At 40.5% G+C, this 24,981-nt stretch overlaps 1 protein-coding gene across 2 annotated transcripts; it reads right to left on the bottom strand.

Annotated features, from left to right (window-relative positions):
• Nucleotides 1-58: 58 nt before the first annotated feature.
• On the bottom strand, nucleotides 59-24,517 carry parga (poly (ADP-ribose) glycohydrolase a). Of its 2 annotated transcripts, none has more exons than XM_056396114.1 (18): nucleotides 24,325-24,517; nucleotides 23,549-23,614; nucleotides 22,728-23,399; nucleotides 22,442-22,574; nucleotides 21,640-21,762; nucleotides 21,440-21,520; nucleotides 20,823-20,897; nucleotides 17,010-17,102; nucleotides 15,521-15,675; nucleotides 12,268-12,347; nucleotides 12,089-12,149; nucleotides 11,133-11,208; nucleotides 8,913-9,060; nucleotides 4,585-4,663; nucleotides 4,371-4,479; nucleotides 3,433-3,538; nucleotides 2,002-2,130; nucleotides 59-1,285 (listed from the first exon to the last, which is right to left on the bottom strand). In XM_056396114.1, exons 2-18 carry the CDS (start codon nucleotides 23,575-23,577, stop codon nucleotides 1,104-1,106), a joined length of 2,331 nt encoding a protein of 776 aa, XP_056252089.1. In that variant the 5' UTR covers nucleotides 23,578-23,614; nucleotides 24,325-24,517; the 3' UTR covers nucleotides 59-1,103. The 2 variants fall into 2 exon arrangements, with proteins under 2 accessions (XP_056252089.1, XP_056252088.1); XM_056396113.1 differs by having other exon boundaries at nucleotides 23,549-23,611.
• Between the last annotated feature and the right edge of the window lie 464 nt (nucleotides 24,518-24,981).

Below are 24,981 nucleotides of genomic sequence, written 5' to 3'. Positions count from 1 at the left end.
GTATTGTACAGATCCTTTGGTCATTAGTCAGTAAATCATATTGATGTTAACTGAGAAATACAATGTTAACAGGATATACTTTAATTAAGAAATTATAATAAAAAGAGTACAACCTAAAAACCTAAAGTACAGTACTATGCAATACATTTACAGCCTTTATGAATCTATCATTAAATAAAACCCACACCATCAATCAGGAAATACAGCAAATAATTAAAAAAACCCATAACCACATCCCCAAAGTAAATGTTGAGTAAAAACATTAACAAAAATAATATTTTGCGTGCAATTCTTTCTTTATCTGCTCCCCCATTTATTTGTAAATACAGTATCAGTACTGTGCTTAACACTGAACATGTGTGAAAATGATAGAATCAATGGTCTAAGATGACGATGACCATAAATATCTGTTTCATCTGAAATGATTCTCATACAAGTGTCAATTTCATTGATCATTTTTCACTCGTATTAACATAAGCCTTAAGGACAATATGTGTGTTGAAGTTCCGCATCCTAAGAGGATATAAAAGAGCAGCATATATTTGTAGAATATTCGATAAATAAATGTTACCCATGCATAGACTACAGTATGGCATCTCATCATCTCTCTGCATTCAGGAACCTCACCACAGCCTGGGTATGGTAAACAGAGAAGACAACTCATCCAAAAAAAAAAAAAGGTAGCAAACACAATATAAGATAACCAGGAATCCTGGATTATCAGTAGTGAAAAGTGTCCAACCATGCATATAATGACTATTTGGCCATATTTGTAATTAGTATGTAAAAACAAAAGAATTCCACATCACATTTAGTGTAAAGAAAAGGCCTAACAGCAACCAGGATTTACTATTGCTATAAGTCTCTGAAACATTTCACCACATTTGGTGGCGGACTACAAGGCTCCTATAATACCACCAGCGAGAAAGGCAAAACTGTGTTTTGGTAGTTTGTGTGTTGGGGGGGTCACAAACTTAAAGGGAGTGTATGTGTGAGAGAAATAAGTGATTGTAAGCACAAGACTGAGAGCACATTTTTGAACCTGGAGTCTCTATTACACAAAGAGACAGGGGAAGGGAGGTTGAGTTGGAGCTCTCCCCGTGTTAATGGAAGTCCGATGTTACAGGCAACATCCCAGAATCCTTGGCGGAGTCCGCGGCGTCGCCGGTTGCAGGGGAAGAGACCCTCTCGTAGATGAAACTGTAGAGACTGATTTCAGGTCGCGTCGTGCGGCAATTCTTACACACCACACTCGAGTACTGGTTCAAAAGACTGTACAACCGCCCTGGGAGGGTGTTGGAGAGAGGGGGAGGATAGAGAGAGCATGAGGGACAGAGGGAGAGGATGGTTCAGGCGTCAAGAGAAGGAAGAAACAACGAGGGAGATAAAACAGGATTTAAGAGGAGTAGACAAAAAGGAAAAATGGGTGAAGAGTGAAAGAACGAGCAAGAGAGACCAAAACTGTAAGAGAAAAAAAAACACTAAAAAATACCAAAGTGTGTTTGGGCTCATTTATAAATCAAGCGCACATACACACACACAAGCCGTGAGCTTTTTCTCTGTAGCTCCACTTTAGGAAATGGATGGCTAGAGGGGAATTTCTCTGAAAGGCTTCAATAAATGTCAGCGGAAGAAAAATGAAAAGAGGGGGAGGGGAGAGGCTGGGGTCAGTTCAGGCAGTAATCCACTTTGCAGCGGAGGCTGAATGGATGGGCTGAGGAGCGGAGATGGCCCATAAGGTGGAATAACTTAACATACAGATGGACTGCGTTCTTTTATTTATGTGTACTGTCCCTATAATGACGCCAACACGGATAACTGCACGAGCCTCAAGAGCCCCACAATCTCAACAGTGGCTGATATCATCACCATTCCTGTTCATTATGTAATCTACTGTAAAAGGCTCAACAGGGGCAGGGTTGAGGAAATAGCGATATCTGTGTGACTGCAGCTACTACAACAAAAATACTTAACATATTTAGTTTTGTGAACAAGCCTTACCAACGGTGACTCGTCTCTCGGTGAGGAAAGTGTGCATTTCATGAACATCTCTCATAAGCTGAGCATCTCCAAATGTGAAGTAAGCCACGTCTCTTCCGGCCTCTGCTGCAGCCATCAACTGAATCAGCGCTGAAAAAGAGAGAAGGAGAAAGCTGAAGGGAAATACAGGCAACGACAATACACAGCATTAGTGTCATAAGTATCCTTCAGCCTCAGAGAAATCATAAATGTGTAATTGACCACTGAAAATAACTAACTGATTGGTCAATAAACCAGATGAGGTGCGGCTTCTGGCAGAAAAGAACACGACTGACAGGGGCAATTTGTATCAGAAGAGTAAATAATCCACCACTGGTAGCACAGCCTCATCAACTGCACTCAATCTTTTGGCCCTTGCAAATTAGGTCTTAAGACTTTTAAATATTTAACAGAATGGATATTGATTTCAGATTAATGAACACACAAAACAAACCATCATTTGCAAAAGGCCTGTAATCTTTATAACAACATAACAGTTAGACTTATGTAATTACCACATCTCAAGTCAGCTCCGGGACTTTAATGTAAAATACAGTTATTGCCTTCTAAAAATACCGGCTATGCTAATTCCAGGGCTAATGGGCGGGGGTCCCCGGAAGCTAATATCATCCTCAGGGACTTTGTCGAGTCCAATGGATCTATTCATAGCAAGCTGTAGAGGAAATTAACACTTAGAGATCTACATGAAACTGTACATGAACATATCAGTGTTTAAACATCTGCATTCATCGTACAGTGTATAGACGTGACTTTAACACAGCACAGCCTTCATGAATCCAGGCATAACACAGCAGATGCTCGTTTAGTAACACATTGTATGATAAGTATGAACTAAATTAAAAGCTAATGAAAATGTGTCAAGAAATTGACTAGAAATACAACTGGCCAAAAAATCTGCGGTGTGGCGTACTCGAGGGGACAGTAAGGGGCTCCTGCTTATGAAGAGTGATGTTGTGTAAGCCCGCAGAGACCTGCATCAGCCTGGATTTATGGTGTCCCTTCCCTGTAATCAATCGCCCTTTTAATGGAAAACATAAATGTGTGTCAGCTGATCAATAAAGGGAGGGAAGGAACGGTTGAGTGACACACCCTGGGAGAGCTCCTAATTGACCAGAGGGGTTTGACAGAGACCAGCATCAGTGACTGTGCCGTACAGTCCATACTGCATGAATGCTGAGTGTCCGTCAGCGGGGGCTTCGACAGTTGGGAGTAGTGCAGCTGAATGGATGATCCTGTCTGAGCGAATGATATTTAGCTGCTGCTTGAGAATCCACAATTGAAAACTTCATATAAACAATATGATGCATCTGCAGTGCGGTTTCACCATAACAACTCTCACGAATAAAAAACAGTTGATTTCTTCGTAAGTGCATGCTTTTAATTCAATGATACCTTTGAGCCGCGTGTCTCCACCAAAAGCTCCACAACCCCAGTTGCCTGTGGCTACTGCAGAGAGGTGCTTGTTGTTGGCGTTATTTCGGAAGAATCCACAGTACGCCTGAGATGAATGCACAGGGAGTAGGAGGAAGTGAAGGTGGGGAGGAAAAAGACAAGAGAAACTTTTTTCTCATATATATATATATATATATATATATATATATATATATATATATATATATAAATAAATAAATAAAATCTCTTTGGATTATATATCAGAATTTAAAATGAAATAAAGAATATGTGAGATGGGGCGTCATGCGGCGTAGTGGTCTAGAGGCTACAGTCCTCGCTGCAGTTAGCCCCGGTTCGAGTCTGACATCGGACGGCCTTTGCTGCATGTCATTCCCCCTCTCTCTGCCTCCCCATTTCCTGTCTCTCTCTACTGTGCTATCAAATAAAGGCATAAAAAAGCCCCAAAAAAATACTTTAAAAAAATAAAATAAAATAAAGAATATGTGAGATCTACATAAGTAACGATGTTTCAGTAAAGTTTAGCCTCAGGCTAAACCATAAGCAATACAACACTTCATACAGGTACAGAATATTTTTGCCCAATTTCTCAGCAGAAAAAACTGTAGTTAAAGACAGTACCACTACCATTAATAGCTCTGTGAGTAGCCCTGAGCTAAATTCAATGGTGTTACAGATCACAGAGCCTTTAATTAACATCTTTGCAGGTGATATCTGACAATGTGTCAAAGTTCAACCATGAGCTTTAAGTCAAAAGCAACATAATATCTGTCATGTCCAGCGTTATCTTATCAACTACTGACAATAATGTCTTTTGAAATAGGTATGTTGCTTGGAGAATGTGTAATACTGAATGTAAGCTAACTATATTTCCCCAATCACTATGCAAACACAGACAGGGATATCTCTCTCTCGCTCACCTTGTTGAGTTCTCTGGACATCTTCTCAGGGAGAAACTGCTCTAAGAAGTGCCTGTATTTAAGAGCATCAATGGCGACGATCTCTGTACATCGTCTCTGCCAGTCATCCCTGGAAACGAGAGAGAAGCAATAAGAGGGGTGGGACTGATAAAGGTCCCCCAACTTTTTCTGACTGAATTAAAGTCTTTTGGTTTAAAATATCAAAACAAGATACCTCGGAGTTTCATCCTTGTAGCTCTCCTTCCATTTGTAACTCTCAGCATAACCAGAATATTTACTGTACTGTTCAGTGCCTGCAGAACGAGAAAGAAAGTCAAGAAAAAAACATGACATTACACAGTATTCAGCAGTCAGAGCACACAGTAGGCCTAAATCTGTTTCAGCGCCTTGTTTCTTAAATCAAATTTAGTGCTTTCTATGCTCCCCATGCGAGTACACAGTATCAGCTTGTATTGGATTGTCATAAATAAAGGCCATTGATTTAATAAGTAATCCGCTTTGGGGTTTGAAATGAAAAGCTTTCAGCCATAATAAGAAGAAATGGTTAGAAGAGAAAAAGCTAACCTTGGCCACATTTGCAAAATGCTTGCATCATTCAATAAGTGACACCTCTGTTACCAAGACAGTGGCGTTTTTATAAATTCCACTGGTATGTGCACAGAGTCAGAGTTGGAAAGGTTTCATCATTCATTATTACAAATACAGCTGCATTCAATTCTAAAAATGATGCCTATTAAAGGCTCCATACATGCATTAGGTAAGAGGTGGATACACAGCACTTCAATGAAGAGCAGGAGTTAAACATGCAATTAACATAGCCTCTGAGGTTCTACTGTGTGTACTGGAGTTAAGTGTGCAACTAGCAGAGTGGGGGAGATTTGTAGTTAAGTTCACATTAGCCAGAAAAGCATAGGGGTATTTTAAAATGTCTTTCTGTAGAGTACTTATAAGAAAGTAAGAGCAGTACTTTATTGATTTGATTTCAAGCATGTACAGTCAACCAATACTGCAACTGCAAAACAAACTTGAATTCTAAGCAGGAATGACAATGATTTTTTTTTTTAATTCCTTTCTATGTCAAAGCAAGACTCAAGCTAATGGCCTGTATATGATGGCATGACATAAACCAAAGATGGCAGAACAACTGGGGAAAAGAATGATGCTTCTACGTAAAGCCTTGGCAAAGAGAACAAGAAGACCATTTTTTATAAAACATCTTGCGCCATTGGAAGTCCAGCCAGTTCTTTCTACAACAGTAGCGACTCCTAACGTCAAACAACAGGATACCCCTATCAGTTTTTCCCATCAACAGATCTCTGTCCTCCTCCTCCTTCACCTTGATCCTATTTGTTCTGGCAACCGCACATGACAGCTTCCTGGCATACAGGTCTCCATCACTAGATTACATCGCGGACCTCTACCTTCCGATCTGGAAAACGCCTATGCACAAAACTGGAAGCCCCATGTGAAGACACCTCTAAACAGAAGGAAATATGATTAACTAGACTGACAAGAAAAACAAAGACAGTGACGGAGACAGATAAAAAGAATCTTGAAACAGAGGCTAGACTTAAAGAGGAAACACTGCATGCGTGCAAGGAATATTCTGAAGGTTTTAATGAATCTATGCCGTAACTAGCCCATTCCATTAGTGGAGCAATGACCTTAGTTGGGCTATAAATTCCTTTCTGTCCAAAATGTAATAAAGTTAAGTGGAGAGGAGGAGGAGGGAAAGAGGGAGGGAGGGAGGGAGGCAGAATTATGGGAGTCAGGGAGGGGGACAGTGACTAACCACTGAAGGTGACTTGCAAGAGATGGGATTTTCACAGAAGACACCATGGCGCCATAGAAAGCAGACAACGCCTAGCTTACTGAGAGGAAAGTACTAAACAAGACAGGAGTCAATTTTTACGTTGATTGTGTTTGCTTGGTGGTATTACCAGTATGGGTGTGGGGCTCTAACTGCACGTTTGTGTGTCCTTTTACCACTCTGCTCTTCACAACCAGCCTACAAGCAACAAGCAATGGAATGTTTTTGATGCAGATTGTGCCAAGAGTACCCATCAGACCACACAAACCCCTTGTGTCTTCAAGTTCAAAGGAGACTGCACAGACAGAATCTATCTAAGTGCAGACGTTTGAGAACACCATTTATATTTGAGTTTCTGTTTGTATACAGCTAAATTATGTCTTCATGTCAAAATGATGGATTTATCAAACAGGATGATGTTGATTCATCACAGGCAAATCTAAAGGCGTATTTTATGTCGCAGTGAAATACCAACACCAAAACAGGACGAGTGGATGTTAAATATTTGTTTTGCTCTGCTAACTAGATAAAGTGGCATCAAAATAAATACGATGTGGGTACAAGTCAGTTGAGTCATTCATCAAATAAGGCCATTTCAAAATGTGGGAAGGGGGCAATGCATTACGATGACACACCAAAATAATGAAGGTAAATTTGAATCAATATTATGTACATGCCTCAATGATCTTAATCTCTGTATGTTTTTTATTATGACCAGCGGTGAACGAGGTTCAGCTGAGAGGCAGGAAAATGGTCAGAGGAGGAGGAGGTGAGGGGCGAGTGAGAGGGCAGAACACTTAGACAGGTTGACCGAAGCAGAGTGAGTTGGAGGTTGAAAAATAGAGCAATTCTGCTGGGGAGAAATGAAGGATAACTGGGAAGTCCCAAGTGAATCAATGCAATGGATTTACCTTCGAACCAAATGGAAAGACGGGGGGGAAAAAATGAATGGAGCCCAATAAACACACAGGGCTCAATGAACAACAGAAAATAACTCAAGAGACGAAAAAAGACCAGTTTGCTCTCTGTTACATAGATGTGTGTGGTTTCTATAGAAGGAAAAGGAAAGTACAAAATACCAAGCAACATCAAGGAATAAAGGTGGCATGAAGTGGCACTGCATACAAAGTATTCTCAGTGTGGCAGCCCCATATATATATATACATACACAGTACATATACCATATATAACCATAAATACAGTGTATGCAAAATAGGGGACAACATGACTAGAGCTAGATACCCTCTCTGTCGGTCTTATATGACCAAAATACATCGGTTTTCTCTAACTACTCATCCACAAGATGCTAATAATCAAAGAGATATAGCAGGGCAGCAACTGTACACTGTTTGCTCTACAGTGGCTCCATTCCCTGCACCTTGTGGACAAATAAGCACCTTGTCAAACAGAGTCTCAAATGGGTGAAAAACTATAAATAACCTGTCCTAATATCTACTTCCTCTATGAGGACTTTACAGTGTGTGTGAATGCACGTGTGGGAGACACAAAGAGGCGTGTTATGGGAAATTCAGAGCCAAGAACAGAAACAAACCGACAAATGATCATCCATCCATCCATTTCCTACTGTTCACGTATGTTCTAGATGCAGTGGTGGAAGGATGAACAAGGCAGCGCAGATTCTGTCTGCCTAATCACGTCCTCCAGCACCTCCAGGGGGTGGGAATATATATCAACTGGCCTTTAGGCTCACTCACACCCCTTGACCAACCCAAAGGGTACAGGTGCAGTTTGCTGTATTTACTGGGAGAATACCACGGCAATAATCTTTCCTGAGGAGGCTTGGCATTGTGATACAAAGATAATTGGAGGAAATCGTCTGGTCCTGCGAACCACACATTTTTGAAAAAAGGGAACCAACTTATAGAATAGAGCACAAGTATTTGGGCAGTTACACATTTTTGGTTCTTCAGGCTCTGTGCTTCAGCACATCCACTTTGAAATAAAACAATGGACACGACATTAAAGTGCAAGTCTCAGCTTTAATTTGAGTGGGTTTACATAAATTAATAAAGAACTGTGTGGGAGACATAGCCCTGTTAATTGCAGGGGTTAGACACGTGGCCACTAATTGTTTCTTAAGCACATGGTAGGCAGTCACTGACTCCAATGAATTGTTTTATATCACGTGTCTCACTCCAGTTACTTTTGAACCCCTAAAATTTGAGCCCTGTGTTAAAAGAGCTATATCTCCCATATAGTTCTTTCTATGTTGATGTAAACCAGCTGATACTTGGCACTTTATAGTACTTTCTATTATGTTATTTCAAGTTGAATCTGCTGAGACACAGAGCCTGAACAACAAAAATGTGTAACTGTTCAAAACTTGTTATTGCTTTAGGTACTATTGAAACTGCTGTCTGTCTTGTAAAAGGATTTTTATTTAATTGAACTCTGAATCATTTTTAATTCTTGACTTACCTTGATATGTCCATATTGTTGTTTGCTTATTTATTTTATATAGCTTAATATATACATTTATTGTACTCTACTAAATTTTTCTATGTTTATGTTTTCTAATGTTTCTCTTCTGTGGATAACACATTTCTCTTCTACCACATCTTTCAGTCTCTAGATGACGACAGTAAGGGATGAAGGAACAAATTGTGTCAATTCAAAGAAGTACATTTGAGACACAGAGCATATATATAAAACTGAGTAAAACTCTGTTTATGGTACAGTAATTAATGCCACACAATCCTGACAGTGAGTACCTGTGATGATGAGGCATTCATTGTACTCCAAAGCTTCAGTGAAGAGACGAGAGACAATGAGTTCAGGGTTGATGAGGAACCTGATTTCTTCCTGGACCAGTCCATGTCCTGTTACTCCTCCACCTACAAACCTATTTGCAAAGTCCACCTAGTGAGATAAAAGAAAACCAATGGAAGAGTTAATCAAGATGGCACAGTTCCCACAGTTATCCTTTCACCAGCTTTCATCCTCACTCTCAAACTTTCTTGAATTGTCAAAATGGAATGAGACACATTTGACAAACTGAATTTGTGCAAGCTATAATGTGACTGGCTAGACCACATATACACAACAAAACAAAACGATGTTAATATATTGCCCTTTGTCCTGTCTATTCAGTGCACTTGAGAAGAACTGTGATGTTTAGCTACTGTCACTCCAATTAGTTGAACAAATGAGTCTATTAGTGTCTTCTTATTATCTGTCACCCACTGTGGTCATTTAATACAGATAAATGTCGAAGGATCATAACACTGCTTCCTGCTTGGAAATAATCAGATCAGGAAATTGTAGAAAAACAACACACATGAAATCTAAAGAGATGGTTAAATGCCAATAAAATCTACAATTAATGGGGAGTTTGTATTAATGCAAAATCTGCTTGAATGTAAGCTCCTCTATTTCTATATGCAAGAGAGAAAAGGGTCTACTGGCATTCCCTGCGAGGCTTCACTGTTCAGTGTTTAATCCACAGGGATAGAGGATACATCACAATTGTCTTTTTAAACAAGGAGTGGGTACTTTAATTATCCTCAGTATTTGTCATTCTTTAATCTGACATTGGGAAGGAAGCAATGACAACAAAGTCATGAACCTGTGGGGGGAACTTTGTCTCTAATGAGAGCCATACTCGGATAGATGTTGGTTTTAAGTCTTAAACTTTGGGACTTGTTTTCACCAAAGTTTGCCAAAGTTTTCACTTATACTGTGAAAAACGTGCCATGATAACGACAAGTACCATGACGATGCCATGTGTTTGACTGAAATGTTTTAACAACTATCAGATGGATTGCGACAAAATTGGGTACACACATTCATGCCCCCCACCAGGATAAACTGTAATCACGTTGGTGATCCATGGACTTTTCGTCTAACACCATCATCAAATCCAATTCTTTGGTTTATGACTAAATATCTAAAAAACGAAAAACATTCCCATCAGCCCAGTACAGCCTCACTGCTAGCATGGCTGCAGACTCTGTGCTCGCTGAATGTAACATTAATAAAATGGACTGAGATAGTGGTTGAAATATTTTAATGTGATACTGGAGCTTCATGCCACGTAAGCCCACTCCTTGTTTTTGTGGCGTGAATAAGAGGAGAGCCCATTCAATCACAATGCTGCTATTTAAACAGCCTGTCAGGGGTGAGGGTTCTGCTCACTGGCCCACAGCTACGTCAATCTGTGTGACAGTGAGTGTGTTTGTATGTGCATGCGTATGTTTTCTAACCAGTCCCTCAACTCCACACCTCCTTCACCGTTTCACCCTTAACCTCACCCCCCTTCACCCTTAAATCTCACCTCCTGACAGAATGACAGCCCACTCTGCCCTATCCAAACTCAACACACAGCCAGTGCCCAGCCTGGTGAGGTAGCTATCAATCCCCCTGCAGGAGTCCTGGCCCACTGGGTCACCGCTGTGAGATGGCTCACCCTTTTCATCTTTTTCTCCATACACCACATCCTCCCTCATCCCCCACCCTAGGGTCCTCTCCTGGCCCCTTGCCCCTCTTAGCTACTCATGTGTATACATCAGCTGTCAAGTAGGAAAAAAAAAAAAATGCACCAACCGCCCTGGAACACTGCGGGGAGTGAGGAGATGGGGTGAATCAATGCAGACAGATAGAGAACCAATAACCTTCAGATATGCGAAAAAAAATCATACAACTGATCGAGCTGAAGGTACTGGACAACTACTCAGACAAGTCTCTTTGCTTTTGAAAGCTAGAGGGAAGGCACAGTGATGGTCAGTTTGTCAGGTTTGACCACACCAACGAGTGCAAAACAGGCACGGTCCATCAAATCTGACACTCCAACCAACAATGTAGACACTGAGAAAGAAGGCTTTTACAGTGGGTTCATTTATGCCCGGTTAAGTAACCAATGTGTCTAATTGAAGAACTTTTGCATCTAATGCCAGGCTGGTATTAGATGCAAAAGTGTAAAATATTATTCCTACCTGCAGCATCCCGTATCCATCATCTTCAATTGTCCCCTCACAAGTGATATGTAGGCGTGTCAGCTGAGTCTGACAGCTTGGCAAAAGAAAGATCGAAAAACTTTCAGTTATTCATTCCAGCAAAGCAGTACTCCAGACAGGTATTCTACTGTGGGAAGATTCCCCTTGTACACAGTTTCTAAAACAGGATATTCAGCAAAGTGTGTAAAAAAAAAAAAAAAAAATCAAGTGTCCTAAATGAATTGTTTTTTGAACGAGTGGGCATGAATGAACATAAAGGAACCAGGAAACTCTTTTCTGGTGGGTTTAGCAAAGCTTTGTGAAGTCGGATGTGGACTATTTGTGAAGCATGTGTGAACAGTTTATCATCCCAAAGAGTTTCACTGTGATTCAGAGTTTTATCAGGGCAATCTCTGCTGTGAAGACATCCCCAATGTCGACATAATGGTAAGCTTTTAACTGCTGTCATGATGGAATATAAAGTGCCACTTCAGCCTCAGGTCTTTCCACAACAATTCGTCTGTATTTGTCACTATTCAGTCACATAATCCCGCCTGCTAAAAAGCCGTCCCAAAGCACAATGTGGCCATTATTTTATCCTTCTAGCAAGGTCTCTCAGCAGCATCAAAGAAAGAAAAGACACTGTGTTGATGTTGTTAATGTTTGGTTCACTGAGAGAACACAAAATCAAGTCAGATTTGTTCAATGAAGTTGTACATTCGACATTTCCGTGTATTTTTGATACAATTTAACTAAATTTAGATTGTTAGCACATGAAAAGAATATTTAATGACCCTAAACATAGTGTCATTTAATATTTGGCAGCTTTTGGAGAAGAAATCAGCTTTAAAATGGATTACTGTGTGTGGGTTATTACAAAAATCCTAATTTATTCTATTTTAAATCCAGGTCATTAAATCATTAAATTCATAATGTAGTAGAATAGAGAATATAACCTTTCCCAGTTTGAAGGAGGGTTCAGTGTTTGTCTGGTGAACGTCACAAGTCCCTTGGGCTCTTGAAAAAAGATTAAAAAAAAAAACAGAATAAAAAAATTATAATCAACTGAAAAACATTTAAAGCATTAAAGAGAAACATTGCTGCAACATCATGTGGGACATTTTTCAATGCTTACTGTTCTGTGTAACTCTCCTGAAGTAACACAGCAGAGTTTTCAATTTCTCAATTTTTCTTGGCGAAGAACCTTCAAATAACCTGAAACAAAAAGCAAATGGAAATTTGAGTTCACAAATGAGGTTTTGTCTTTAGAGTCTCTGACTATAGAAAACTAATTTGACTGGAAATAAAGGTTTTCTGGTATCAAATAAAACTATGTGTTACATTTTAGCAGATGAGAGGTATTAATGTTTCACTCAGAGTCCTTATCTATAGCTCACTGCACAACCATGCTACAGCATGTCATGAGGGAGGTTCAGCTTTCAAACTGGGACGATGTCTCTCCAATCTACCTCCATCCTTCATACAATGGCATTGCCTGAGGCCCTGTTTCAGTTCTTCAGAGTTACCATAAAAACTAGAGTGGAGGGAGGGAGGAGAGAGAGAGAGAGAGAACGAGAGAGAGCCTTAGATGGACAGCTTAAATCGCCCCATACTGGTACTCTCCCTCCATTAAAAGCAACCTAAGCTGATGACTAATCACAGTTCAGCAATAATCTAGAGGATGAGGGTGAGATTTCCAGTCTAGCCAAAAATCATACATGCTGAAGACAGAGGAGCAAATAATTAAGAAAGATTTAGTTACAAAATATATTGTAGCAGTTTTCATTTTCAAGGATAGTCACATGTAACCTTGCCTACTATATAAAGTGCACCAGGAGACATGGTTTCTGACAGTTTCACTATTACCAGTTAGGCTATTTTCTTCTAAATGAGAAAGGCCATCGCCCGGTCACTCCGTGCACAAACAAAAAAAGAGGATTTATTTCTTAGTAATGAGCTTTTATTGCTGACTAAATTGTTAAGCAGGTTTCCTATGTCATTTTCTTCTCAAACAGAGAGAGAACACAAGCTAAAGAGACAAGTCTCCTGCCTCCTTTCCTCCCCCTCGAATCTATCTATCACTTAACAGAGGACAAATCTTGACAGTTCTGCCAAAACAGCAATCAGCAGATTGCTTGCTGCTCTGCTCGTCCAAGACAGAGCGCTACTGTGGCCGATAAGCAAAGTGACGGACACTCTTGCAATTAGGGGGGGGGGGGGGGGGGGGGCAGTAACGATCCAGGGCCCATTTTAGACTGCACTGGTTGTCTTGTCTTGTCTCATCCTCTCAGAAACACCACGACTTTTTTTTTCTTCCTCTTGCTCCTTCCTGTATTTTGCTGCAGGCAGACATGCTGATAGTTAAGGCTGGCCCAAGTGCCTTCTACCAAGTGCTGGCATGAGTCTGAAACAGCCAGCCCTGCAACTGGAATCGATGCTTACATTATTACATAGGCGTCTTCCCTTAGCCTGCTACTGGGGTCTGATGTGGAGGCAGATATCGTGCACACAGATGACTGATTGTGAGAGTACGATTATGGTTCAGATAAAATGAGGGAGTTATAGGAGGGAATATGGACCAAATCACAGATAATCAATATGACTGTCACAGGGATTCATAAAATAATACTGCTCAACCCCCAAGGAAGAGCAGATGGCTAATTAGACTCTGAATAGGACCGCAGTTAGGGCCCATGCAGATTGCAGGGAATAGCAAAATTATACACTGCTAAACCTAGCCTTCTTGTTGTGCAAAGAGTACTATCATAATAAGGTACTACCAAACCGACATCTCCAGTATGCCAGGCAACAACACCGGAAGTTATTACACATATCACTAATGAGAAGTACAGGACTTATGCCTAGTGTATACACAGGTGCCTACAGTCCAGAAGTACAGTAATAGACCTGGTACCAAAATCTCATAACTCCAACCCCACTTCACCCATAAACAACATCTCAACTTTCTATCCTTCATCAGCTATGGCAAAAATACAGGAAGATGTTAGTGTCCAAAAAAAATTCCCACCAGATTCGACATTCTGCTGAAAGTTGTCTTATCAAGTGTCTCGAGTAGAACTAACAAAACAAGACAAATGACAACAATAAGGTCTTTTTCCAGCAGAAAACAAGCTGAACCTCATTAACAAAAGACATAATCCAGAAAAACGTGAGAACAGAAAACCTCAGTGCAAATACTCTGTCACCTTCTGCTGCTGTCTGAACACATTGCACCAGCAGAGCAGAGGTTGTGTTCTTCAGATACAACAGTGTAACAGCCATCACTCTTTCTCAGGCATAGGCCACACCACATTCATGCATCACTTCCCTCCTTTTCAAGTATAGTGACACCTCAAGATTATGAGACCAGAGAGGGATAAGACAGGTGTGCGCTCTAAAACACTCAAAACTATTTGTTTCAATTAGCCCTCTGAGGCTTTCTTATCAGACCACTGGTTCTGAGTAGGTAGAACCAGAGAACACCAATTTAACACTCCTACTCTGAATGTCCCACCCACACACAAAACATAACAGAAACATGGAGCGCAAAGAGATTCTCTGCCCACAGTCCAATTCTCAAGCCTATAAGGTGACAGGGGCAGTTACAGCACACACTCTAATAGCACAACTATAAAAAAAAAAAAAAAAAAAACCCACATAAATATGATCTTTGACAAAAGACAAATGAGACACCACAAGCTGTCCCTCTTTCTGACAGCCAGATCCAAACCAATTGCATGCAGGTAAAAAAAAATAAACTTGAATGCCGTATTTGACTTACTGGACGCTCACTAAAGTAGTAGAGGCTAGAGTAAAAACCTAGAAATCATCTATTAGGGGTTTTCAAGGCAGTAGTGCCCCCTTATGGAAATCAGTTTACTTTCCTCTGAATGGTAGGGTCACTACAAACAGAGCCACTCCAGCAGATTGTAATAGACAACTGTGCTTAATCATGACAAAAATACACATCTTTGAATATGTATGATGCCCAATTACTGGAAAGCACACTACTGAAAAAATTGTGAGAAAATCTGATCCTGTTTTTATTCCAATAAAACCTGGTCAACAGGTACCACAGTCATTGAGGGATAGAAAAAAGTGTAATGACGCCAGTGAGTACAATCATGTTCCTGTCCGACAGCATAGTAAGCTTCTTCTTGAAGCGTATAGACCAATGAGGGTAACTCAGGATCGATATCTGAGTCTGCTGAGATCTATTCCTGCTTAAAGTAATGGCTTCCAAAAGGACTCAGCGAAGGACTCAAGGGGCAAATCTCATTTTGTAAATAAAATACTAACAATCACAGCTCACTCAATTACTCTCGTGGGCTACTGATCACGATTTTTGTGTCTCTCCAGTTTTCTGCAAGTGACTGTGTGCTTTTTACCTGTAGAAGTTGATCTCGGGGTAATTGCAGTACTCTGACTTGCGGGAGTTGCGGCGGGGGAATGTGCAGAAGAAGGCGTTGGCCAGAAGACAGGCTATTTGCTCCTGAGACAGAGTCAGTGAATGGTTCGCCCTGCACTTCAGCAGGGGAATTGGCTAGAAAAACAGAGAAATCAGGAAAAAAAAAAGAGACTGAGATCACAATCAAAACACTGAACAAAAGTGTGGAGTCAAAGCAAAGAGACAAAATCTGATGGACAGGGAATCAGAATGGAAAATGTAGAGACACAAGGACAGATGCTGAAGAAACACACAAGGTTACGTGGGTGCGATTCTATAGGTCTGTGGGCTAATGGGGGTAGATAATTAGTTTAGCAATCTAGCACGCAGTAGAGACGAGCAGAGTTCCATTAGGTAAATGGGTGGTAGTAATTAAGGTTCTGGTTTTCTTGTTCTCCCCTAGGTTCGTTCAGTCAGACACACGAGGCTCATCTATCTTCTCTGATTAGAGCTAAAGAGCCTCCCAAGGCTGCCCAGTTAGCAGATCAATACCAGCTCTAATAACACACACATAAACATTAGCCTTGATGCTTAATACTGCAAAAAACAAAGCGGAGAGTCAGAAAGCTTTATTATCCAACTTCTACAAATGATTCTGAGGTGAAATCTGTGCCAGAAATCCGCTTCTTTAGTTAAAACTGAAGATTCTTTATCTTCCGCCTGTGGTTTCCGTCTCCAATAACAACTAAAGGGATTTTCCTGTTCTGCCCATAGAGGGAGCTGAATTAACTTTATTAAATCAAACTCTAGACTCTGAAATGGATAAGCGAATTACAAAAATACCAATCTTGAAATTCTTGCGTTGCTATAGTTGATGAGTGAGAACAAAAATGAAGATAAATGGGGATGACATTTAAAAGCTCTGACATGGATCAGTTCCATTTAATATGAATAAAAGGGAGGGCCTCTGAGGTTCGATGAGGGTGATATCAAACCCGGGTTCCCAAAATTATACTGCTCAGAATATCAGGAGGAATGGCTGGTGTGAAAGTCCAAAGGAATAGACTGAATTTTAAAATTCATAACTAGTTCCAGCTTAGTGGAGCACTGAATGCAAAAAGTAGGAGGATTTTTTTTCTCAAGTGCACAAGCATAACACATCGTCTGGATGACAGGACATGAGACAGACCTCTCCTCTTTCAGTCCTCTTTTCTAATGAAGTAGTTCTTGATGTGAACCAAAAAGAGGCATTCATTATCTACCAGTTGTAACTCATGAGCTGATCCTGTACAACATCTACCATATAACTCTTTGCCTCCCATCCCCGCTGACTGCAAACACTTACATCATTCTCCAGATGTACCATAGAACTTTTTAAAACCACTACCAACTATAATGCAACAGTCCACCTTTCAGTTTACTCACAAAACTCCGGCAAATCCCTTAAACACACACTGTGTACAGATTAAAAAATAGGAAATTGCACTTACCATCGTGCAGAGACAGGGAGCTCTGAGTGCCAGGTCGACCATGTCAGGTAAAATGACCTCAAACAGGTGTTGTGCCTCACAATGCTCAAGACACTGGAGAGGAGGGGGAAAAAAGAGACACACAAGCAGAACTATTGTTAAATGGGATATCTCTGTGGAGCTGACTGCCTAGTTAGGCAGGCAGTAACTCAGAGCCGGCAGTCAGAGTGACTGATGGGATCTGAAGAGACATACTGGTTTGTAAAACCATTAATTTTTCCAACCAAAATGTGAAGTAAAAGGTCAATTCCACAAAAATATTAAAGTAACAAACATGAAAAATGATTTTTTATCAATGTTATCTTGTTAATTAATCGTTTACATCACAAAATCCATTTAACACATTTCATTTTTTTTTGTTTGTTTTTTACATTCAGTGGGTTCAGTGATAGCTAATTTTGTAGATAGAGTTATGTAAATACTATAAAGTTACTAATACCACCATTTTTGAACAATCATATATTTTAACAGTCCTGTTTCAACTGGAAATAAAAAGAAAAGGGAAAGCTCAAAACACAATTTCTTCTTCACCTTTAATTGCTTTATAATTTCTTTCAGGTTTTATCATTGTCTTTTTAATACAACGAGACAGGAAGTACATGAGGAGCAAGTGAGTCTGAGGTCATAACCCAGTGCCAGTCACCAATATCTAAGGACAGCTCTCTCATATCCAACAAGAAAAGTCAGTGTCAGTGAAGGCAACAGAGGTTTATTGTTGTTATAGGGAGAACTCCCACTCCCTAGATATCAATAATCCCAACACTTCAGCAGTGAAAGAGGAAACAGAAATGCTGCAGAGCTCCTCACTACACAGAACCTGTTTCAGAGGAAACTACCATCAATCTAAGAGCAAGCCCGCCACGACCGAGGCATCCATACTTCAGCCTATAGCTTACCTCAGCATCCATCTGCAATTCCCTCTAAAATAAACACCCAGTTATTCCATCATAGACCCAGATTTACAACGCAATCACTTATGAGTGTATTGGCTTCGAATGTCACTGTCATCAATCACTTGCCTTATTCTATCAAGGTAAGCAGGGGGAGCTCGCGTTGATTAAATGGACCTTCTGGAGTAAATGCAAACGAGCAATTGTGGAGAGAGTGGCAGGGTTCGCTTGATTTTCAACAGGAAGTCTTTGGTGGGTGATTTGGCCAGGGGCATTTATATGGCTGCAGAGCAGGTCTGACTAAATGCTGTCAGAAGTAATGAGCTGGCAGACATCATAAAGCGCTCCTGTGGGACTAATAGATGGTGGTTGGTGATGCAGCAGGATGAGGGTAGAAAGATGATCCGCCAGCCTTTGCACAGCCACAGCGGCCGGCCGCGGCAGTAACACACGGGTTGGGCTGCGCACACAAACTCTACCTTTCACATCAATACATATGACAGACAGCTCCAGCAGGACAGTCCAGATTAACTGCTGCATAGGCTAATGATCGATTACACTCTGATCCTCCATTCAGTCTGGTCTTTACAAGTTATTTTCATTTCCTGGCAGCTCAAACTAAGATCATCTTCGTTGGAAGTTGTTTTTTATTTAGAGGTCTTCTGAGCAAATTGTCACATTTTACTACTTTTTAAAATCACCATGCAAGAGGGAGAGATAGAGGCAAAACAAGCGACAAAGCACCAAAGTGAAAGGGAGACACTATATTGTTGTCTCGCTGCTGAATGTTCATGTACTACTGGAACATCAGCTGTACTTACTCCTGGACTGTTTTCCTGCTAAGCCCTCAGACATTCATCGGGAAATGACACAGTGACAGTTTCATTTGGCAGGGGAAAAATACTAAGACAATTTACAGACAAGCCCTAATTTGGATAACCCTTTTTTTCCCCCATATGGCTATTACACGTTGAGCGGAGTGTCAATCACTGGCCCAGGGGCAATGTACCTCTTGACAATTACCCCAGTGCTGCACAAATGTTGCTCCAGATTTAATTAGGTGTTCTTGGCAAAGGAGTGCAACAGTTAGGATTCAAACACAAAAGAAACTGCAGCAGTGAAAGGCTGAAAACTCTGTCCATGTGATTCTTCACTACATTAGTCTGTGTGTCAAAGATATATTACATTGGATGATGCTTGTCTGCTGTGGAATGGCAGCTGTTAATCATTGCTGCTGGTGTGAGTGTTTGCGAATGCTCCCTCATACTGCATCCATCAACAGATAGGCATTAAAATGACAGAAAATAGTGGCAACCAGTAGGTATTCTGTATCTGTACGAAAGCATCTACTCCCATGTGCCACTGACTGCACATATTATATATAATAAACATAGAAAAAACGTAGTTGCTAGGTTCCATTAACAACTTTCAGGCATTCAAACCTTGAGTTGCCCTTACTCTGTGAGCATCACCCTCTCTTGCTAAACACATCAGCCAGAAAGACATGATGAAATAAGGGGGGAATAATGTAGCTCAGGACGGTGAATGGACAGTTGGAGCTGCTGACGCAATAGATTCCTGGAAGGGCAACTTTCTTGTTGGCCTCGCTTAGCATCCTTACAGATTTAATGGGTCTTTTTTAATTAAACTGGATAAAGCTATAAAAAGGCTCAGGCGGATATTGATCTGCCGAGCTCTCTGCATTAGGCTACTCTGAGAAATTATTTCAGAGAGGAGGGGAAAAAAAAGATCATTTTGGAATGGACTGAATTTAGCTGAGTAATCTTAGATGAGAAGGGATGGACATCAGGTTCAAATATCAATCTGACTGGGCTGTAATAAGTATGAAATGCTCTCACTTAATTGTAAAAAGTCTATTAGGATAATGATCTCGTTTCTAACGGCTCTAACCAAGATATCAACTTACTAAGAAAGAATTTGACAATAAACCATATACTTTACTAAATGTATATAACCTAATTACACTTTAAGCTGAATTCGATTTGCTATCTATTCAAAGACTTCTTTTTCTTTTTTTGTCCACTTTTGGTGTTAACAGAGTCAGAATCTGGAGACTAAATTCCAAGGAAATACACTGTCAGTGTCTACTCATACTTTAGCTACAACATTTCAGGAGGGAATTTATGGTGAAGAAATTACTATTTAGACATCCTACATGTATAAAACTGGTTTAATTTATGAAACAGTTTTACTGATTTTACATTTATTGCATTTATTACAGCCTCTTACTGTCTGGGGAGAAGATAAGGAGTGTTAAAAGAAAGGAAAAAGGAGGCAGAAAGAAAGACAATCCCCAGGTTCACCTGCAGCAGCTGCTGCCGTCATGCTCTGTGCTCATCTGTCCTAACTGTATGATGCATATTTGCTCCTGTGAGACTCCCAGGTAATGGGAGGGGACGACGCACGCTGATGGGCTTGCAGCCAAACAGACGAGAGCAGACTCCCCTCACTATAACTAACTTCATTCTCCTTTAAGGTACATTTTAAATACATAGTTAATTATGTTGAGTTAAACAAACACTGCCAGCCTCTACAAGGGAAAGCTGACTTTCAGAACTGTTACGCACACAACTGGCTGGATTTCACTGATGATGCGTTTATTTATGATTTGTTTATGTTTATGCTATGCATGTTTATTTGTGTTTTCTTAAGGTTATACAGCAAATTCAAAAATCATAATAAAAATAAAATTATTGTGTTTCTTTAAATGAGGTTTCCCACCCAAAGAATTGGATTCAAATTTTATGCTCCATGTTCAGCAAAGACAAATGCCAAAGTGTGGTCAGTGTGCTTTAGGGAAATCATTTTGATTTTCCTGCTTTATCTTGTATACAAGTCCAAGTTTAAGTTTTGGACAGCTTACCTCTGTGCAAAGAAGATTCAGGGCAGTGAAGTCCCATTTCTTAGCATGGGTTGTGTTGTATCTCAATATTGCATCCTGAAGAGGAGAATTACGAGTTATTCATAGAAAACTAATTTTAAATGCATAAAAAACGGTATGGCTGCAAATTAATGGCATTTTTAATGCACAAAAATGAATGAGAGTTAAAGTCTTCTTTCAATGCATAACATAACCAGCTGTAATTGATGCAAATTCTGCCACCATGTGGCTGTTTGTGGAATTAGTCTTGTGCGATTGAAACTGCTGTTAGAGTCTAATTGGAATAATGTATGAGCAGTAAATCTCCAGAATCATAGACATGCTGGCCAAATAAGCCAACTACTGGTTGAAAGGCACATTCCAATTTAATTACAATGGCTAAAGACAAGTTAAGCTCTGTGTTGCTATAATTTATAGGTAATGTACAATTTTATTGTTTGCTAACATAGAGAAGAGGGAGAAGAAGAGAATTAGCAGTTTGACAAGGTATTGGGGACTGAAAACTTTAAGACTCTGCATGGAAGTTATTTTCACATGTAAAACACCTCTTAGGTTTATCTAAGTGTGGACATAGAGTATGTTGAGCAAAGATGTCTCACCCTCACATCCAGAGAACTTTTGAACCCTCCCCGCAAGGCAGTGCGGATTAGGTCCCACCGACTTTGGACACCACCTCCATCCTACATGACACAACATTTAATATATTGCTTTTACTACAACGTTCCTACAATAATTAACCTTGTTATATCACATCAGCACAGTCTGATGAAAGGTCATGATGCAGCTACAACTAGTTTACCTCAGTCTCCATAGGAAACAGGTTCTTCTCAGAGCAGGGCATCTTCACTGACATATCATCCCACGCATCTTTGAACTTGGTGGGGTATGGGACAGGGACGTCTCCCTCTCTGAGGAGATCTGTCTGTAACAGGGAAAAGAAATGGGAGGGGAAACTAAATGCCTTTACAGATTACTCTTGTTTGCTTTAGCAGTAGTGGTTGACTGAACTATTGAACCATTTTCTCTTTGCTTATTAAAATGATGTCTGCTGCAATTTAACAACCTTGACTCTTGTTTTACTACAAGTGATATGTTCCTTTGCTGGATGACTAAACAAATTAAAGTTGTCCTGTTTGTAGAAGGTATGATTTTATTAAAATAGTAATTAAGAATCTCATCATCATTTTTGTGATGCAGGGGGTGATGGGCACAGTCTAGCTTGGGTGTCAGTGGCTGTTGATGGTTAGAGAAAGTAATAGCTACACACCAGCACTGACAGTGTTCCTGTGGGACTAGTAGTGGAGGACAGAGTCTGATTGGAGCTTTACTGACAAGAGGCCCTGAGGGGATCATGGAGGATGACTTCACCCTGCCCAGAACTACATCCCTCTTCTTCATTCCCCAGTGTCTTTATTTACACAACAACTTCTTTACACTCCCTCTGCCACTTTTCCCTATCTTACTTTCTCTTATTAAAAACACCAAGAGTGGTCCTGTCACACAATGCCCAGTCGAACCAGAATTTACAGTCTTTTTATACTGCAGTATTCACCACACACATACCACAAACACCCACAAATAAACAGTCCCTGTTGACTCACCCTGACTGCGACAGTGTGGTTAGGCACTACTTTCAGGTGTGACAGAGGGGGGGCACACTGGGGCATTCTGTTCAGCTCATCTATGGGTGTCCCCAGCCATCCTTTGTCTGTGTTATGCAATGCAAATGAAATACTGTGCAGAAAAAAAGGACAGAACATGTCAGTCTACCACACTGTCACTGATGGACACTGTGCGCATAGTGGAGTTAGAAAACAACAGGAAGAATGATTCAGTTATCGAAAAAGACAAAAAGTGGTAAAGAGAAGTGAAAACCTTCACAATTACCTTTCAAAAATTGCACCTGTCTGGCTTCTAAGTAAGTCCTGGCTCATATTAGATGAGCCACTGCACTCTGCTACCTCAGCATCCTCAGTCCCCATGGCAACCAGATGGGCTCTTTCTTTGGCCGAACTTCCAGAGTCAGAGTCGTTGACAAACTGCTGAGATTCCACTACCTGAGCCTTTGCAAAGCCAGAGTCGTCTGCACAAGCACTGCCACCATGATCCTTGTCTGCAGAATTGTTGATGAGCATGGTTTTACAGATGGGACTGTCAGGACTCAGCATCTCCACATCACTGGGTGTACTTCCACCCTTCATGGGACTAATACTAAGACAGAGGGTGAGTTTGGGATTTTGAGAGTGTGCACCAACACAGGTTGTTTTAACAGGGTGGGGACCAGGTGAACTGGGCCTCTTAGATTTCTGTCCATTAGAGCAGTGTGTCTGAGCTGTGTTACTTCTGCTGCCAGCAAGGCCAGATTCATCCAGTCCACCTGCAGACCCACAGTCCATTGAATTCTGAGATGCTATGTCATCTTGTGTGTTCTCTGTTGGTACAGAGTCTTTTGCAGTGTCATATTTTTGTGGTCCACAAAAGAGTTCATCTTTTCCATCTGGTAATTTTGTTTGTGGAACATCATTCTTTACACCATCTGGCTTGACTTCAGCAGTCACACTGCAGCAGAACAGAAAGAGAACAAAGATCATTATATGTCCTTTTCCCAGAGTGCACTTTGTACCCTTTCTGGTAAACAAGTTTATCTAATATAGATGATTTTTACTTGTAAAAAAAAAAAAAAAAAGCTTGAGCACACACTGGCTTACCTTCTTTGAGAATCCATCGTGTCATCCATCTTTAACAGGTCAGACAAGATGAACCAACGATAGCTGCTTGAGAAAGAAAATCACTCAGACATTGAAAAGCTCCGACATTTTAGATCATTTTGTACATGCTCACTAAGTTGTGCTATCGCTACACATTGTCCTCTTTCTGGAGTCTCTGGACGTCACATAGAGCCAAATATCAAGTTTTGTTTATGTCTGGTCTTCGGTGAGCCTGCACTCAGAGTTTTGGTAAGGACGGCCCGTGAAACTTGAACCTGTGTTTTCGGACTTTGTTTGGAACACTTGTTCGGCTCATGACGCTGGCCAGTGGGCATCTCGCCGGGGCGAACCGCAGTCAAGGGCTCTCGGGCAGACTGGTTTCAGCTTTCATTTCAGCCTCTTGCCTTCGATTTCAGATTCATATTGCTCAAACAAACACACGCTTGGCAGTCAGCACATTCAGTTTTCACAAACCTACAATGAGCTAGCTAAACAACCAGCCTTAGAGGTTACTTCTGATAATACCTCACGGTATGAAATTATAACTTGGCTAATAGTGACGAAATCATTTATACGAGGGATTTGTTTAGCTTACATCCTTGATGCGAACACGTCTTGCAGGTCAAAGAACAAGTCATCTTGAGCTAACTTAGCTTTGATTGGCTAATAATCAAAACGTTAGCTATTAGCTTTCATTATTGTAGATAGCACAAACGTAATTCAACCTGATCAAGCTAGCAGTGCTATTTCCATTAAAACAAAGAGATACAACTTACAAGCATGCCCCTCTTTGTGTAACACTTCTGAGTTAGATGCATTACATAATTATATATTTATTTTTATATGCAAGTATTCCCTTCCAGACCACATATCACTCCAAATGTTATCGTCCAGTTATTGGTTCACTTTCACTTCGTTGTTGCAGCTGCTTCGCCTTGACGGCAAGGAAATTGTGACCAATCAAAACGTTTTCCTTGGAATAAGAGGCGGGATCGTGAATTGGTATCCTAGCAACTGGGTTACAAAGCAGTTTACTGTCGCAAAGCTTAAAGAGGCTTGAACAGCAGATACTGAATAGTGTAAAACAGTTAAAGCTGCAAGGAAGCAACAGTGTATCATTCAGGTGTCTGAAATATATTTAAAACTTCACATTCACAAGCCCCTTGCTTCTTAAATGTTCATATTTGCGAGTTTTCCCTGTTTTCTGTGACAGTAAACTCAACAACTCAAAACTCAAATGGTTGGGAATCCAGCCATGACAAGACACTATTGTTCGTGTTCTATTTTTCTTCTTTTATATAGTAATAGCTTATTTGTCACTCAGTTGTGTTTTAAGTATACAGTAGGTCTAGCTAATCACAATTTTGACAAGGCACCTTAAATGTTCATACAGTTAAAATGGCCAGAAGGAGCATTTTTTTAGTGCTGATATT

Source organism: Seriola aureovittata, chromosome 14 (genome assembly GCF_021018895.1).
Source record: "Seriola aureovittata isolate HTS-2021-v1 ecotype China chromosome 14, ASM2101889v1, whole genome shotgun sequence".
Lineage (NCBI taxonomy): Eukaryota > Metazoa > Chordata > Actinopteri > Carangiformes > Carangidae > Seriola > Seriola aureovittata.
This window is presented reverse-complemented; position numbering and strand designations above follow the sequence as displayed.